The sequence below is a fragment of the Syngnathus acus genome, chromosome 17 (assembly GCF_901709675.1).
Source record: "Syngnathus acus chromosome 17, fSynAcu1.2, whole genome shotgun sequence".
Taxonomy (NCBI): domain Eukaryota; kingdom Metazoa; phylum Chordata; class Actinopteri; order Syngnathiformes; family Syngnathidae; genus Syngnathus; species Syngnathus acus.
The window spans coordinates 9613673-9631670 of NC_051102.1; the positions used below are offsets into that span (position 1 = coordinate 9613673).

Consider the following 17998-nt stretch of genomic DNA (forward strand, 5'->3'; position numbering starts at 1 on the left):
TTTTATTATCTTGGGGAGGGGCCGAGCATGGTGGGGTCACAAGGTTTAATACTGTTTGAGGCAGGATTAGTCTTTTTTTCACCTAATAGTTTCTTTCTCAAAGCCGGAAAAAAAGTTGAAATCATTTTACAAAGGAGTTCACCTTACATTTTGATCGTTTTGATTCATACTTGTGTCAATGACGGTAGAAAAAAAATGAATGATGACTTTATTTTGGAAGGCGCGTGTTTGTTTGCATTGTGCTATTTTTCCAACTATCTAATATTTGTAGAAATAGCAGGAAGAGCATTAATAAATGCTTGGAAATGTGCAAAGTCATGCTGCGTGTGCCCGCTAGAGTAGGAAGTGCAGAAAGTGAGATCCCGTTTGTGAGCCGGATTCACGCGAGAAGTCGTTTGCTATATACAGCGCTCCATCTCACTCATTTCCAGCAGTTCTTCTTTGAAAACGTAAAGCGAGTCACGCTTATTCGGCTGCAACAAGGTATGTACTGCAAAATAAGATGAACAAACTTTGCGTTTTATTGTTCGAATTGATTCGAACAGTACGTTGAACTGTGTTAGTACTTTATTACCACAGTAGTTCGGATTCGAAGATAACCATTGACTTCAGTCTCGACACAGTAATGTTTTGTGTGAAGTATAAAGTTCAACAAGCGAGTTTCAGGAAGAGCGTGTTTAACTTGAGGAACACGTTATTTTCATTTATATAGTTGTGTACCTCTTATTTTAAACAAAGTAATGCGAAGGCTCCGACGTCAGTGTAAGTTTCATTGATATCATTCGTGCTTGATATACCCAATGAAAGTAGTCAGGATGAGGGGAAATAAATGTATCGATGTTGTAAAGTCCGTCCAGTTAAAGAACACTTTTTTTAAATACAAAATTAATCAAGCACAAGACAAAAACATTCATGTCATCCTAGTTATCTGTTATGTTCAATTATTTAGATTTGAAGCAGAAAAAAAAGTTCATTAACGGAACACGGAGAAGGCGTGGTACTGTTTCATTTTCTATTGTTGAGTTCTTTGTTTTGCTTTCACCTTCACAATGACTGTTCACAAGAAACATTCAAATAAAAAATTTACTGCAAGGCTTTTTCCTGGCCATATAAATATTTAGAGTATCAAGTGCGCATGTTATTTTTCAATGTTGAAAGTATCACAAACTATTTGCCATATTTCAGGTAATGTCAATAAAATAAAAATGGGCAATAATGTAATGATGGATTTTTATTTGTATAAAATCCTCTCCAAATCTGACAGGTACAAATATGTCCATACGCAATCTCTATGTGTCTCTAAATGTGCATACTCCGGCACCATCCCCTTTGCCCAAGATGAAGTGTGCTATTGATGATTGATTTGTTCTGTTGTTCAGGTAGCAAAAGATGGCTGCTGGCAAAGCTCAAATTGGAAAGATGGCTCCCGATTTCACAGCCAAAGCGGTGATGCCAGATGGTCAGTTCAAGGACCTCAAACTGTCCGACTACAAAGGTAATCCTTCATTCAACGTTCGCTCACGGGCTGCGTCGCTTTGAAGCCGCTTTGCTCTGCTCTTTGCTCTGCAAAATACTTGATGAATATTAATGCGGTTATTGTTTCTGCATGCCGCCTGAATCGCTTGTCGTCATGTTGCTGCAGGGAAGTATGTCGTCTTCTTCTTTTATCCGCTGGATTTCACCTTTGTGTGCCCGACGGAGATCATCGCATTCAGCGACGCGGCCGACGAATTCAGGAAGATTGGCTGCGAGGTCATCGCTGCCTCTGTTGACTCTCACTTCTCCCACTTTGCATGGTATTTTAGCACCCGCAGGCTTTGTGTGTGTGTTTGTCACATTTACATTTTCTGCTTGCGCTTTCGTAAGGACCAACACTCCTCGTAAGGAGGGCGGTTTGGGCACCATGAAGATCCCAATGGTGTCCGACACACGTCACACCATTTCCACTGATTATGGTGTTCTAAAGGAGGATGAAGGCATCGCTTACAGGTAATGCATGTGGAGCATTGTAAGAAGCAAGTGTACATCAATAAATAAATACTATACATATATGACTGAAACTAACACCATCAATTGTAACTATAAGAGTAATAAGACATATACATTGATGACTCCTAAAAGTTTGTAGGCAAACAAGACCATGAAAACGGGTTTTACAACACCATTTGAGCGATTCACATACTGTTGCCCACTCTGCGATTCATTGCAAATCTGAATTAACATTTACCTGAGCGGCAGACACAACAGATACATTGGAGACTAAGGAAATTATAATTAAAGGCAATAGCACCATCTGCTGGACTTAATGGGGATCTTCCCAAAAATAAAATATAACCAATAGCACCACCTGCTGGACATAGTGGGGATCTTCCCCACAATAAAACGGTCCCCTTTTCGGGTCAGACCACTTTGGCTCAATTGCCTCTACAACCTGTCTTATTATTATTAATATAAATATTTACATTGAATTTATAGGAAAATAATGAAAGGTAATGTCGTACCTCAGGGGTCTGTTCATCATCGATGACAAGGGGCTCTTGAGACAGATCACCATCAACGACCTTCCCGTCGGACGTTCTGTTGACGAGACTTTGCGTCTGGTCCAGGCTTTTCAGTTCACCGACAAATACGGAGAAGGTACGTCAATATTTACGGCAGCTGCACCTTTGATCGATCACCCAAATATTTGACTTATTTTTCTAAATCAGAGTAAACTTTTCTCTATTTTACTTATTTTTTGCACATCAGAATATATGTTCCCCATAATACCAAATTACTTTGGCTCCCACAGATATCTCGTAAAATATTTTTAGAGTTTGAACCGTATCTGAAGGCACCATTGTATCCGTATATGTACTGTATGGGTCTTTCTTTTCAGTGTGCCCAGCCGGCTGGAAACCGGGAAGTGATACCATCAAACCTGACGTCCAGAAGAGCAAAGACTTCTTCTCCAAGCAGTAATAAGACCAAGGCCAGAATCCGCTGCGTGCTCCAATAGATTTCATTTAGATAATATTTTCAGAAAATAGATTTTTATGTTTTGTTTATGGAAGTGTTGCTCAGTGACAGTTTTATTCAGCATTTGTCTTGTATGTACCGAAGACCAAAGTGTATTGTTGTGAGGGTTTCAAACGTCTTTGTATGTTATTCCTAATCGTGAAACCAATTTACTGTGCCTTTACATTATGTGGAAATAAAATAATCCAGTGGACGCTTCACGTAACTGGTTGTATTCAATGAGCTCATTGACGGACGGCCAAGGCAGGTAGGTGAACGCAGCAGCAGCAGCAGCAGCAGTCAAAGTTACGTTAAACGTGGCTCACATTGACCACTGACGGTATTTTTTTTTTAGCAAAAGCTGATAGTATATCGTGAATTTGTAATATATACAGTTCCAAATATTGGTCTCGTTTAACAACGACAAGAAAAACAACAACCTTAACCTACGGTTAATTAGCATTAGCAACACTCGGCCGAAATTATACAGAAGAACGAAGATGACGGCAGCTACAATGGCAATCGAGAAGGAAAAGGATCTTATTGAGGTTAGTAAAAATGAGTCAATGTTTGGTTTTATTCACATTTTAATAGCCATACCATGTAAGGAGTAGAAGCTAACTACATCATTAAATACGGAGAATTTGGGCTAACTCCGCCATCTTGTGGCTTGTACTCCGCCATCTTGTATTATATGACTCGTTCCTTCCTCGTAATTAAACGTCTTCTGTAAACTTTTAAGTGGACTGGATTATTTCCGAACGACGTCAATAGCAAAGAGGGGTCCCTTGTCTACCTTAAGAGGATGCTGGCTGTGGCCGTGTCAACCATCACCTACCTCAGAGGCATTTTACCTGAAAATGCCTACTGTACCAGATACTTGGAAGGTGACCACCAACTTTGGGCATATCAGTGAATTCTCAGATGAAATAGAAATGTGATGGATGATGAACTGTACATTCTAACAACTTGTTTCTGTGTTCAACAGATGTGTGCTTCAAGATTTTGCGAAAGGACAGCAGCATTCCTAGAGCCAGAAATGTTGTCAAATGGTACTCACAATATTTCCACCTTTTTGATGCAGAACACCCCACAGATTTAATGATTTCTTTCCCTTTTTATGACAATGCATCTCGTGAACCGACACAGCAAATTGTTTTTAGATTATTTCGTGGTAATGTGCTTCCCAGTCTTTATTGAGCACATGTTTTATAGAAAAAATAATGGCAGAGAATCAAGCAAAAACACGGAATTCATGAAGACTCAGTCAATTTGCAAACAAATAGTGAAATATTGGTCCTCTCAATAATGATTGTTTTTTTTTAGCCGTGTTTTCACAGCTTCAGTGATACTCTAATATTTTTGTCCAGGTTGTTTGGCTGTTTTGATGCACTGGAGAAACAATATGTAAGTATATGAAATATTTCACTTTTTAAATAAAATTTATCTTGCTTGATTTTTGTTTTCTGTTGTCCTCTCAACAGCTTGAGGTTGTGTTCATTGGGGTAAGTAAGTAATTCAGTTAAGTGACAGTGGAAAGTACAGCTTAAGAACAAACAGCTGCCGCTGACCTGAGCTTTATTGTGCCGTCTAGGTATACACCGAACCCGACGAACCAAATGTAAGTTCTCTCAGTACTGAAATATTTATTTCAAGCTTGTCAAGGATAGCCTGGAATTGGGAAAAAATAAAATCTGTTTTTCAGTGCATCATTGAGTCTTACAGTTTCAAGTTCAAGTACAGAGAGACAGGTCCGGAAATGGATATACTGAGGTGTGGAAGGACATTTTGTTGTTTTTGCCAGCATTGTTGAAATTTGAGCGAGTTGGTTGTGACATAAGCATTGTGGAATCACAGGACCAATGGTGTCAAATTGAAGGTGACATTGGAAGACACCAAGAGAGCCACCGTGGTACTTATCAGGCAGCTCTCCCTGCTCATGCAGAACCTCAATGTCCTTCCTGACCACATCCACATGAGCATGAAGCTCTACTACTACGACAACGGTGAGCTGTCGCAAACGGCCGAACCAAACGCGTATCACGTGTTTCTGCCGCAAACGTCCTGTACTCTTGTTCTCCCCAAGTCACACCGGCACTCTACGAGCCGCCCGGCTTCAAGGAGGGTAGGTGCGACAGCCTGTGGTTCGAAGGCACGGCCGTGCACTTCGAAGTGGGCGACGTCCAGACGGCCTTGCACGCCTTTCACGTGCGAGTTTCCGCTGACACAAGTCGGCTAGGGAATCTTGGAGACAGAAAGAAGCCGATCGATACCAAGCCGACCGACGCCTCCGGGAAAGAAAACATCGAGGTAGCACGTCATTGGTATGCCTCAGAGAAAAATATGCAACGTGTAATGCATTAATACTGCGCTTTAAAACATATTTATAAACTGAGATCCATCTTTGATCGCAGGGCCCCGGCGAGATCGTGTGCGTCGACGATGAGAAGCCCTTCGGAGATGGTAAGTTGATCTGCTGCCGTCATTCGACAAGTGACATCTATAAAAAGCCGCTCACTCCAAACTCATACAGAGTCGGCGCCGTTCAAAGATCCCGAAATCAAGGTATGCCACATTCCAAGCACGCTGGCACAAAGCGCTGGCAGGATGCCTTCTTTGACTCTATGTCCATTTTAGAGAAAGGCAACAGCCAAACAGGAGACAAGAATGAGAAGAAAACTTCAAGTGTTACCTTTAGCAGAAGGTCCATCAGCACAGTTGTTACGAATGTCCGATTCCTCGTTTGTCTTCTTACAAGACTGAATTGCAAGCGAACACGCGAGTATTTCATTTCAAGCCGTTTTCCTCGTTCTTTTTACTCGCTTGTCACCAGGCGGCCCATGTGTACTTGAAGCGGTGCACATTTGGTGTAATGCAAATTGTTGTGGGACCTTTTCAGTTAGTGTTCAATAAATCGTTTCTAAGCAGCAATACACATTGGCTTTTCTTGTGCTTAAAATCATCAAAGCCGATATGCAGAAAGGCACAGTGCAAACTATGGGAACAAATTAACATTGGGAAGAAAAAAAATCAAATCTTAATGTCAAACAGCGAACTTCATTCACTTTACGCTGTTTGCGAGAAGATTTGTCGCCCGTTCAATAGTTCAGAGGACGTTTCCTCGCGTCAATATCACAGGGAGTGCAAAACATTTAGATGGCTGGCTTGAAGCAAAGCATGAAGGAGGCCGATGCGCCGTTTTGCTTTCCGGCTACTTCCATTTTGCTGTGGGTTGGCGTTTCCTAGAAGAGACTGTCGACATCTCCCATCTCCACAAACACCGTCTTCAGTTGCGAGTAATGTTCGATTGTCACCTGGCCATTCTCCCGCCCTATGCCTGGTCAACAGAGACAAAACGTAACTTTTTTTTTTAAAGACCTAAACGTGGCCGTACGTGGTAATACCTGACATTTTGAAGCCTCCAAATGGAACCTCCACAGGAGTGATGTTATAGTTGTTGATGAAGCAGGAACCGGCCTTGAGGTGTTCAACCACACGGTGGGCACGCTTCACATCCCTGAACAGTCAAAAGATACAAAAAAAATATATATACTAAAAGTATGTGTGGTTGACTTGTCTTAAGCGGTTCCCTTGTGCTGGACTGAACTTGATCTCTTTTTGAAATTTGAGCAGTTTACTCGATGGCGATGAGATCTATCTACTCTGTCGGCCATTTTCCCCCAACGTCAATGTGCTGCACCTGATCCCAACCTTGTGAAAAGTCCCGCTGCTAATCCCATGGTGGTGTCGTTGGCTCGCCGCAGCGCCTCCTCTTCTGTGTCGAAGGACAACACGGACATGACGGGACCAAAGATTTCCTCTCTGACACAGGTCATGTCGTCTCTGCAATTGGCTAGAGGGAAAAATACACAGATGGGAATGCAGACCGAACCAAACGAGCAATAATACGTCGTCTCTGTTGAGTACCGAGTACGCATGGCGTCATGTAGTATCCCTGTCTGAGTTTTGGGTCTGAAGGGACAAAAGGTTCACCCCCGCACAATACTGTGGCTCCCTAGAAAAATGTTCAGTTGAACCCACAGCACAACAAAGGTTAAAGTTGACAACTGGCATGAATGAATTTGAGCCCGTACCTCCTTCCTCGCCTGATCCACAAAGGCGAGCACTTTGTCTAGATGTGGCCGGCTGACTAAAGCTCCCATTTTGGTATTCTCTAATAACGGGTCGCCAATCTCAATGGCCTGGGTCCTCTTCACAACTTGATCCACAAATTCCTCCAGAATCGGCCTTTGGACAAAAACTCGCGTGCCGTTGCTACAAACCTGTGAGACCAGGAAACGAGCACAAACTGACAGGAGGTTACTGGTTTAGTGATGTGGCTTGAAGAGAAGCACTTTGTACCTGGCCTTGAGAAAGGAAGTTTGCCATGAGGGCTCCCCGCACTGCGTTCTCCATGTCACTGTCCTCAAATATGAGCAGGGGAGATTTGCCGCCAAGCTCTAACGTCACCGGTTTCACCCCTTTGGATGCCATTTCCATAATCTGCGGGATCCCACGAAAGAAAAATAGCCATTGTTTTTTTAAAATCGATGTAGTTTGGTTTGCAACTCCTCTCAATTTCCATCATTTTGTTTCTATCCTCACTAACGAGTCCTCGAGGAACTCTGTACTCACTTTCTGTCCAGTTTGCACACTCCCGGTGAAGGACACCTTTGCCACATCGGGGTGGTGACAGAGTAAGCTGCCGGTCTCCTGCCCCCCCTGGACCACATTGAAGAGTCCCTCTGGAGCTCCTACTTGGGTAAATATCTCCGCCAACATCACCGCCGTCACAGGCGTGACTGGGGATGGCTTGAACACCATGCTGTTGCCTGATTGGTGGACAAAACAAAATGCACCTGACCTTGCTGCAGTGACATCTAGAGGGCAGATAACATTTTCTGGGGCGAATCCCATACCACAGGCCAGCGCTGGGGCTGATTTCCAGGCAGCAATCTGGAAAGGGTAATTCCAAGCACCAATGCCAACGCATACGCCCAAAGGCTCCCTGCGTGTGTAGGCAAAAGAGCCGCCAGGCAATTGCACATGCTGGCCTGGGCAAATTAAAAAAAATCAGTATTCAATGATTAGCAATGGGAACATGTCATATTCTCAAATGTTTCCACGTTGTTGTGTGCTAACCCGCAAGAGTGCTGGACAGTCCCGCATAGTACTCTATACACAACCGGCCAGAGTCCACATCCAGACGGGCCTCCGTGATGGACTTCCCGTTGTTGACTACTTCCATTTCAGCAATCTCCTCTCGCCTTTTCTGTGCATGACAAACAAAATAAAAGGTCAAACACAGCTTAGAGAGCGGAACCAACCACAGCTGTGTACTACAGTGCTATAAAAATCTGAGAAAAAAAAAAAGTGAGTCATCCGCAAAGCTGTGAAAGCAAACACCAGGCTTCCTTATTCTTGAGGTGGAACCCAAAGGCAGCAAAAATAACAAAAAGAAGCAGTGGCCCTAAAATTGAACCCTGTGGAACACCATATACGACACTGGGGCAACAAGGCTAACACAAAAGTCTCGGATCCAAACCACTCAATACCCACCCGGTGCTGCAAACAACCCAACAGAATACTATGATGATAGAAAGACAATTTATATTGTTCTATTATCAGTTCATCTGTAATTTGATGTCCAGACTACAGTAAAGGTAAGGAACAAAACTGAAACACACCTCAATGGTGTGCGCAGCTTCTATCATCACCCTTGCTCTTTCCATTCCAGACATTTTACTCCAAGGACCAAAGGCTGACTTGGCTGCCTCTACAGCTTGGTTGACCTCTGAGGAACCACATGGCTCCAACGTGCACAGGACGCGCCCTGCAAAATAAAGTATGTGGAGATTCGCACTCGGTCATGCATGGTAAGAGAGACTTTCCTTGTTTGTTGAAGACTCAACAAACAAGAAAAGTCAGGTCGCCTTTGTAGACAAAGTTCAATTCGGAGGTCAGTGCAACCCACCTCCATTTTATAATCAGAAAAGAGAACCTCTGATGAACAACACACACACACACATGACTTTCTTTCACCCCTCAGATGAAATTCAGAGAGAGCGCACCCCGTGGTTCAATAACTTGAACTCTTGAGGTCAGTCGTCTCGTACTCTGGATGGATCTTGACGTGCTTTTTTTTTTTTTTAAACTACATTTGCACAGCTCATTTCTAATGCCGCCACAGCATTTGATCAGATTTAAATTTGGACTTTGACTGCGCCATTGCGACACATTGACACCCGCCTCTTCTTTTTTCAGCCATTCTGTTGTATATTTGCTAGTGGCGGGATCACTGCCCTTTTCCATGACCCAATTATGACTCAGCTTTTAGTTGTCAGACTGACTCACATTTGAGTCTATTTTGGTCTACTGACAAGTTAATGGTTGACTCAATTCAAGGTGCTAAGGTCCTGAAAACACTTCATCACCGAGCTCGACAGTTTGTCGTTTCTCTAACATCTCTGTAATGATGAACCCAGTATTTTTCGGGGTTCTATTGTGCATGTGTTCTTGGAATATTTTCCAAAATGTTTTTCACTGTGGAACAATGAACTCTAAATTCTTTTAAAATGATCTTATAACACTTCCCAGATTTTGGACCAACATCAACTACAACTGTCTTTTCTCCTTCGTATTGAGTTAATGAACACCAGATTACTCAATAATCAGATAATAACCAAGTAGTACATTTTTAATTAACATGGAATGCGTTGCTGGTCTTAATCTGCATGGGGTGATCAGCTCATACGGTGCAGGGAATGTTATTTTTCATTTTAAAGGAAATATAAAAAGGCGGATGGATGTCATTACCTGTTGCTGGCTCGAAGACGTTCTCCCCATTGTTTCTTTCTTTGCTCGCCCTTCTTTTTCCACCCCAGAAGTTCAACGGGGCAGTGATTTTCGCAGAGCCCGAGGAGAGGCTTCGTACCGCAGTCAACAACGCAGTCGCCCGCGGGAGCACAGTGAGTCTCCGGAGCATATTTAGCTTGTTGATTCCGCGGCTTTCTGATGCACCGACAATTGCAAAGCATACAATATTTTTACAGACTGAAAAAAAAGAAGAAGAAAAAACTCGTCTTCATATATCACATTTCAACATGACACAAGCTGACACGATAGGAGCAAGTAGTACTGCAAAATAGACACATTTGCACTTACTGTCATTTGTTAAAATATTTCGCTGTCTTGAGAAGAACTTACCACGACGCTAACTCTAGGCTTAAAAACAGTGCAACTTTGTTCATTATAGTTTACGTTAGCTTCTTCTGCAGCTTCAACTTGGAGGCGGGACTTACGAAAAACGTCACTGTACGATTAGATATTATTTTCATCCGGAAATTCGATTTAAAAAAAACAAAAACCTTAAATGCCGATTTTATGAGGCTTGAATACATTTAAAAGCAGAATAAGCACATCTAAAATATTAAGACTCAACTTTCACGAGTGCATAAAGCAACGTGTGGCGATATGGGAGGAGCTCAGTGCGTGATCTTCCAGCCCGGCGCTCTCGGCAGCACATTGCAAGTATGGCCGGCGACTCCGAAACACCCCCCCGGGACCGGGGCGACCATACCGACGTAATACGACAACCTTTTCTCATCGGTGTCTCCGGGGGCACCGCCAGCGGAAAGGTTAGCATTATAGCTAGCGACTTAGGTATCTTTGACAATTGTCACTTGTTCTTTTCGCCACGCGTTTAATGACGTATCACATCTCGTGTGTCTACCGGCTGACCGCGTGGCTTCGGTGCCGCTTGATTGACAGCTGCATCATGTCCCCCCCCCAACATTGACCTGGTTTAATCCTAACGCGGAAAAAAAAAAGAGCTTTTTAGTGATTTCAGTTTCCCTCTCTTTCTCTATTTTTTCAAATTTAAAATGGTCATCATCGTAGGTGGCAACCCACGATTTTACCTGAGCTTAGCTGCCAGGCTAAATTCCATCAGACGCTAACTTAGCTCGCTATGGAAGACAATAGCCAGTGCTAGCCTACATCTTAGCCTGTTTGTAAACAGTCCCAAGCTTCAAACAAATGTGCATTAAACTGGAATAAAACATAGTAAAATGCGCGTTTACGTTTGTATATCGAAATAATGGCGACTTCAAGACTTCGGTCTTAAACGAGAATAACGAGTGACCCATATTTGACAGCAGCGTTTTAAAGATTTCCGACGGCTCTTTGTTCGATAAAGGTGAACGCAATGCCTGCTTATACGGAACCATCCATTTTGCAACATGTGCGAAATCAGCCTGCCATCACTCTCTTGTAACGAATAAAATCTCACGCAGCCAAATAAGCACATTCGATTGATTGATTTTTTTCAGTAAAATTACGTTTTATGAAAACTGAAATAGTTAATTCAATGCAAACCGATAGAAATTAGTACTGTGTTGAAACTTTTTTTTTTCTAATCAAAGATTACATTTCACTAAAGACAATTTCAGTGAAATGGCAGAGCAAACCAAATGAGATAATTATGTGGAACAATAGTCACCTTTTATCTTGAGAACCTTGAGAACATTGGCTCTATGGAATAACTCCAATAAAGGACTGTTCAAAAAATAAAACCTCAATGTGCTACCATTAAAAAGTAAAATTATACAGCAATTAGCACATGTGATGAGGTTTTTGCTGGTAAGGCACATTTCATATGACGCCTCGGCTTTATATTTTCAATTGTTGGTTGCTTACAAGTGACTGTCTTGTGCAGAAACACTGGCAAAACCAGTACGATTACATCGCTTCATTTCATCACTGTATATTTGAGATAGAAATTTCAAATGCACCACCTAAGAAACAGGTCGAGCAGATCCAGCCTGCGTAAAATTAAACAAATTGGGACACAAGTTATTTAAAAAACAAAATCCGTACACTGCCTGCTTCAGTAGTGAAATATGCACTAATATTATAGTTTGTATATTTCTTGTCACCTGTCAGTGGCACTAGTCTAATATGGCCCTTAGAATCTTGCAGTCCGGTTCCCATTCAGTAGCTGCGTGGCTCGCATGATGTAATCTCTGCTTGGACGAAAGCAGCCCTGCATCACGGCAGTGCATTGTTTTAGATTTGCGTGGATGGCATGATGTAATCTTAACCAATTTGTATGGAAGCAGCACTAGCGTCGTTTTTAGATTCACATCAGAGATTCAGAATGCCAATAAGTGATTAATTGCCATCAAGTCTGCTGCGATAAGCACCCAGATTGACCGTTCTCCCCTCATATGGACATTCTAATGATGTCCTCCAAAAATTACTGGCATGCTTCGTTTTGATTGGAATTCAAGGAATGTTTTATTTATGGGTCTAATTGAAAATGTATGAATTTTATAATAATAATTAAATAATGAATTGCCTGCCAATCAACATTGGAGTAGGCCTGACGGGAAATGTTTGACATTAGTGCGGCTCAATTTGATGAACACAACAGCAACCCAGCCTCGGGCAGTCCGAACGCACTGTCAGCATTTACCGGGAGACGCGTTTAGTTGTCCAGGGTCAATGGGGACACTGCAGGGTAGGCAACGAGTGCAAATTTATTCAAAGGAATTGTGCTGTTTTTGAAATGATTATTTTACTTCCAAAAAATTGTTATTCCATCACAAAGCTATGCTTTCTTACTAAATCTGGTGCAAAAGAAAATTGGTAGCAATTTGTAGAATTTTGGGGGGAGTTGTGGCACCAATTGCAGGTGCAAATTACTTTTATTTTTGCCTCGCTTTGTGCTCGTAGTCGTCCGTATGCGGCAAGATAATGGAGCTGCTGGGCCAAAACAAGATTGACCATCACCAGAGGCAGGTGGCCATCCTGAGCCAGGACAGCTTTTACAAGGTGCTGACCCCTGAGCAGCAAACCAAGGCGCTCAAGGGCCAGTTCAACTTTGACCATCCAGGTACACAAAGCTTGGTTTCCTTGTCGCATTGCCGTAGAAAATCAAATGCTTCGGTCCATCAAAGATAAAAATACGTATGCCGAAGCATGAGCTCCATTTTAGGATTGTCTTTAGCTCACCCTAACCCTTCTTCCGGTTTCAAATGCCAGCTCGGAGATTGAAGCAAACAGCTGCTGGCTGACGGTTAGCAAACGTATCGCGGCAGCCACGCCACCCTCTAGGGGAAAAAGAAAAAAAACATGCCTCTAACTACATCTGAGCAAATGTCCCCGTCCTTTCCTTGCTTGTAGATGCCTTTGACAATGAGCTGATCATGCAAACACTCAGGGAGATCCTGGAAGGGAAAACTGTCCAGATCCCAGTTTATGACTTTGTCACTCATTCCAGGTGAGCACACATGACCAAGGTGTGTTTCTTATGCTCTGTGCATTTAAGCGTGCTGAAGTCAGCCGCGCCAGTTTCCCACCACTCGTGTCTGCTCACTTGGGGAAACCTTTGTGTGCGTTTCAGGAAGGACGAGTTTGTCACGGTGTATCCGGCCGACGTGGTCCTCTTTGAGGGCATCCTGATGTTCTACTCTCAGGAGATCCGAGACCTATTCCAGATGAAGCTGTTTGTCGACACGGACCCGGACACGCGCTTGTCTCGTAGAGGTGAGGGGCGGGGCATCTATATTTGTGGAGCGGAGTGTGTGTTTTTTTTCCACCTCCAACTATTCTGTTCGCCTCGCTAGTACCGGTGTTGAATAAAATTATTTGATAGACAAAAGAATGACAGAGAAAAGAATGAGTAAACGTCATTGGCTGTTTTTTTTTTTTTCTTTGCCTAAAATGGCTGCCACATTGATATATCATATTTCACCATGGCTGTTATTGCACAGCATTTATTCATTTCCTTTTCCAGTTTTGAGAGACATCGGTGAGCGTGGGCGGGAGTTGGAACAAGTGCTGAGTCAGTACATAACTTTTGTGAAACCAGCCTTCGAGGAGTTCTGCTTACCGGTATGTGACTTGGCCAAATCAACGTGGCAGCTGTGCAGATTCACATTTTGACACACTTCACGTTTTCTTTGCCTCAACTAGACGAAGAAGTACGCCGATGTGATTATACCCCGCGGAGCAGATAACCTCGGTAAAGCTCCGATAGTCGCTTCTCCCGCTCGCTGAAGCGTAAGTGTTCCCCGTGAGGGTTTTGGACCGCTCATCCTTTTCCTTTGTGTCCGCAGTGGCCATCAACTTGATAGTACAGCACATCCAAGACATTCTCAACGGCGGCCCAAACAAGCGGCACAACGGCTGCGCCAACGGCCACGGCCCCGGCCCCCCGCGGCAACGACGGACGTCCGAGTCCAGCAGTCGGCCGCATTGACCTCGCCGCACCTCTCTTCTCAAAGCGAAGAGGGGTGACGGGCCAGCGCTGTAAATACTACGAATAATAACGATGCCTTTTGGCGCCACTGTATTTAAGAGTGAAAGGAGAAAAGATTTGCGTCAAGAATCAAAAGGCCTTTTTATTATCATGACTAGTCCTTGCTATGAGTTCCATTCATTCTAATGGTTGAAGTTTGGCATTCACGTTTATGGCGGGAGGGTCAAGAAGAAGCGCTTAGTCTCATGAAGACCTTGGGCTTGTATGGACCCACATTTTTTTTTCTTGCAGGTTTATCTATGGTTTCCATGTGTCCCCCTGTGGCTTTATGAACGTTCATGCTGATTATGAATAAAAGAGGGGAGAAGATTTTTTTATTTTAATTTCTGATAAAACTTGAACCTGATAAATGTTTGTTTGGATGTGGGCTCCAAAACGAGGTTGGACAAACTCAGATTGCACTTTGTATTTGTATGACAATCTTAGTATTGTTTCTTTTCAGTGTTCCCCTGTCTTGTGAAGTGTGATGTGTAAAGTCCACAGCATTTGTTTACGCTGCCCTGTTACATTAGTTTGCCGCAGCAGAAACGACGACATTAGCAAAGGCTGAGTTCATACCTCATCGATGGTGCCAAGATTCAGGGTGATAGCTTGCTATGGCATGGCTGTTACATAGTTGAACTACTTTAATTGGCTGCAATAGGAACAAGAATCGGAATAAGGTGTTGCAAAATAAAGCTTGGTGGGGTTTTTTTGCAAAATGATATTGCAGGCACAGCATGCTCAGGTTACTAAAAGGGTAATTGATGCAGCAGCAATAGCTCATGTGGCTGCAAACTACCGAAATCCACCACAATGCCTCCATGAAGTTGCCTCAGGTTAATATGCACATCAAGTATCCACGTCACTCAGTTGGACTTCAGATTACAATGAAACAATCAAATACTTTTTTTTTTTTCCCCCTTCCCTATTCTCTACTATATTTATTTTTTATGATCCAATTATGCTGAATAATGCCACTGGATAATACTTGAAAGACTTTTACATGGTGACGTCATCAATCCTCATTTCATAGCGTTCAATAAACTGAGCTGACCAAGTGTCTGTGTCTTGTCTTTTTTTTTTTTTGGTCCGTTTCTCCCGTCCCATCAAACGTAATGCAAAGCTTATGAGCAGGATCCATGAGCTTTATGGCCTGTAGATGGCGATGTTTCCCAATGTTGCATATGTAAAGAGTGGTTTCCTTAAATGTTTACAAACACGGTTTTTAATTTCTAAAATAAAAATGCGTGGAGTTTCTCAACTTCTCCACAGTCTATGCTACCTCAGCTTTCAAACAAGACCCGTTGTGAATAATTTAATTTTGTTTTAAATGTCCAACAGTCATTTTTATTGCCAAGTGAACTGAATCTTTAGAGTCTGTTCACTCAAAAGATTCGTTCAAAAGAATCGTTCACCGAATCGTTTGCTACACTTTCTTATTTATTTATTCATTTATTTATTTATTCATTCACCCCCACCTCCTGATTGGCTGTTTGGTCTGTGACGTCACTTGAACACTCCAAAGGTCACAGGTGTCAAGCTCTAGTCCTCGGGGCCGCGTTCCAATATGTTTTCCAAGTTACCCTCGTTAAACACACCTGCGTGAAAAGTTTTAGCCACTTTCACGTTCTGCAGGAGCTAAAACTTTTCCCGCAGGTGCACTTAACGAGGGAATCACACGGACACTCCATTAGGTACACCGCCATTTTCAAGTGTACCTAATAACAGGCCACTTTATTAGGGAAATATCATGGTCAAAGGTCACAGGTGTCAAGCGCTAGTCCTCAGGGCCGCGTTCCAATATGTTTTCCAAGTTACCCTCGTTAAGCACACCTGCGTGAAAAGTTTTAGCCACTTTCACGTTCTGCAGGAGCTAAAACTTTTCCCGCAGGTGCACTTAACGAGGGAATCACACGGACACTCCATTAGGTACACCGCCATTTTCAAGTGTACCTAATAACAGGCCACTTTATTAGGGAAATATCATGGTCAAAGGTCACAGGTGTCAAGCGCTAGTCCTCAGGGCCGCGTTCCAATATGTTTTCCAAGTTACCCTCGTTAAACACACCTGCGTGAAAAGTTTTAGCCACTTTCACGTTCTGCAGGAGCTAAAACTTTTCCCGCAGGTGCACTTAACGAGGGAATCACACGGACACTCCATTAGGTACACCGCCATTTTCAAGTGTACCTAATAACAGGCCACTTTATTAGGGAAATATCATGGTCAAAGGTCACAGGTGTCAAGCGCTAGTCCTCAGGGCCGCGTTCCAATATGTTTTCCAAGTTACCCTCGTTAAACACACCTGCGTGAAAAGTTTTAGCCACTTTCACGTTCTGCAGGAGCTAAAACTTTTCCCGCAGGTGCACTTAACGAGGGAATCACACGGACACTCCATTAGGTACACCGCCATTTTCAAGTGTACCTAATAACAGGCCACTTTATTAGGGAAATATCAGGGTCAAAGGTCACAGATGTCACGCTCTAGTCCTCCGGGCCGCGTTCCAATATGTTTTCCAAGTTACCCTCGTTAAACACACCTGCGTGAAAAGTTTTAGCCACTTTCACGTTCTGCAGGAGCTAAAACTTTTCCCGCAGGTGCACTTAACGAGGGAATCACACGGACACTCCATTAGGTACACCGCCATTTTCAAGTGTACCTAATAACAGGCTGCTTTATTAGGGAAATATCATGGTCAAAGGTCACAGGTCCTCGGGGCCCCATTCCAACATGTTTTCCAAGATTCCCTCGTTAAGTGCACCTGCGTGAAAAGTTTTAGCTCCTGCAGAACGTGAAAGGAGCTAAAACTTTTCACGCAGGTGCGCTTAACGAGGGTCACTTGGAAAACATGTTGGAACGCGGCCCCTCGAGGACTGGAGGTTGACACCCCTGGTTTAAGTGAAAAGTGCCACACCCGCCCTCACCCCCACTTTCTGATTGGCTGGTTGATCTGTGACGTCACTCGGACACTCCATTAGGTACACTGCCATTTTTAGGTGTACCTAATAACAGGCCAGTTCATTAGGGAAAAATCATGGCCAAAGCTTAACTGAAAGTGAAAAGTGCCACACCCGCCCTCACCCCCACTTTCTGATTGGCTGGTTGATCTGTGACGTCACTCGGACACTCCATTAGGTACACCGCCATTTTTAGGTGTACCTAATAACAGGCCAGTTCATTAGGGAAAAACCATGGCTTAAGCTTAACTGAACGTGAAAAGTGCCACACCCGCCCTCACCCCCACCTCCTGATTGGCTGGTTGATCTGTGACGTCACACGGACACTCCATTAGGTACACCACCATTTTCAAGTGTACCTAATAACTTTATGCATTTTTTGCACGTGTCAAGAATGTGTATTTGACTTTGCTCTTTATTTACAGAACGTAAACACATACATATTATCATATAAAGCAGTTAACCAAATGTCAGATTTTTGTTTTCATGCCCAAAAAAATAAAAACAAGGAATAAAACACCAGACAAGTTTGAACAGGTTTTAATGTTTATTAAAATAATAATAATAAAAGTACATTTCACACCAGCAATCTAATGTGTAATTGCAGTAGATATATTGGATAACAATATTTAGGCGTATATATGCAACCACGTTATTTTAAGTGTTATAAAATCGTTGTTGCATAATGGCGCATCCCTTCATGCAATACAGTTACCCGTTAGCTTGGAGAAAACGTGCAT

The 17998-nt window shown here is 43.0% G+C and overlaps 4 protein-coding genes across 8 annotated transcripts; 3 read left to right on the forward strand and 1 right to left on the reverse strand.

The window, feature by feature from the left end:
* The first annotated feature begins 355 nt into the window (after positions 1-355).
* prdx1 (peroxiredoxin 1) lies at positions 356-3219 on the forward strand. Of its 2 annotated transcripts, none has more exons than XM_037275659.1 (6): positions 356-483; positions 1384-1495; positions 1643-1796; positions 1867-1989; positions 2507-2637; positions 2879-3219. In XM_037275659.1, the coding sequence occupies exons 2-6, from the start codon at positions 1390-1392 to the stop codon at positions 2959-2961; spliced, it is 597 nt and encodes a 198-aa protein (XP_037131554.1). In that variant the 5' UTR covers positions 356-483; positions 1384-1389; the 3' UTR covers positions 2962-3219. The 2 variants fall into 2 exon arrangements, with proteins under 2 accessions (XP_037131554.1, XP_037131555.1); XM_037275660.1 differs by having other exon boundaries at positions 383-483; positions 1380-1495.
* Positions 3220-3730: 511 nt separating this feature from the next.
* On the forward strand, positions 3731-5634 carry zte38 (zebrafish testis-expressed 38; the record flags this gene model as incomplete). The annotated part of the gene is made up of 10 exons (XM_037276813.1): positions 3731-3884; positions 3986-4049; positions 4368-4404; positions 4482-4502; positions 4592-4618; positions 4703-4770; positions 4855-5003; positions 5084-5307; positions 5412-5460; positions 5531-5634. Coding segments are annotated over 10 exons (897 nt in total), but the record flags the coding sequence as incomplete, so codon positions are not given.
* On the reverse strand, positions 4629-10315 carry aldh9a1b (aldehyde dehydrogenase 9 family, member A1b). 4 transcript variants are annotated; one of them, XM_037275653.1, is made up of 12 exons: positions 10162-10315; positions 9814-10008; positions 8685-8830; positions 8140-8269; positions 7917-8051; positions 7633-7829; positions 7360-7500; positions 7092-7280; positions 6925-7012; positions 6709-6850; positions 6402-6514; positions 4629-6334 (listed from the first exon to the last, which is right to left on the reverse strand). In XM_037275653.1, exons 2-12 carry the CDS (start codon positions 9980-9982, stop codon positions 6240-6242), a joined length of 1545 nt encoding a protein of 514 aa, XP_037131548.1. In that variant the 5' UTR covers positions 9983-10008; positions 10162-10315; the 3' UTR covers positions 4629-6239. The 4 variants fall into 4 exon arrangements, with proteins under 4 accessions (XP_037131548.1, XP_037131547.1, XP_037131549.1 ...); XM_037275652.1 differs by having other exon boundaries at positions 9814-10050; XM_037275654.1 differs by having other exon boundaries at positions 9814-10050; positions 10204-10311.
* Positions 10316-10474: 159 nt separating this feature from the next.
* Positions 10475-15362, forward strand: uck2b (uridine-cytidine kinase 2b). Its single transcript, XM_037275658.1, has 7 exons — positions 10475-10634; positions 12733-12892; positions 13183-13279; positions 13403-13545; positions 13796-13893; positions 13975-14023; positions 14118-15362. The coding sequence occupies exons 1-7, from the start codon at positions 10530-10532 to the stop codon at positions 14258-14260; spliced, it is 795 nt and encodes a 264-aa protein (XP_037131553.1). The 5' UTR covers positions 10475-10529; the 3' UTR covers positions 14261-15362.
* Positions 15363-17998: the final 2636 nt, after the last annotated feature.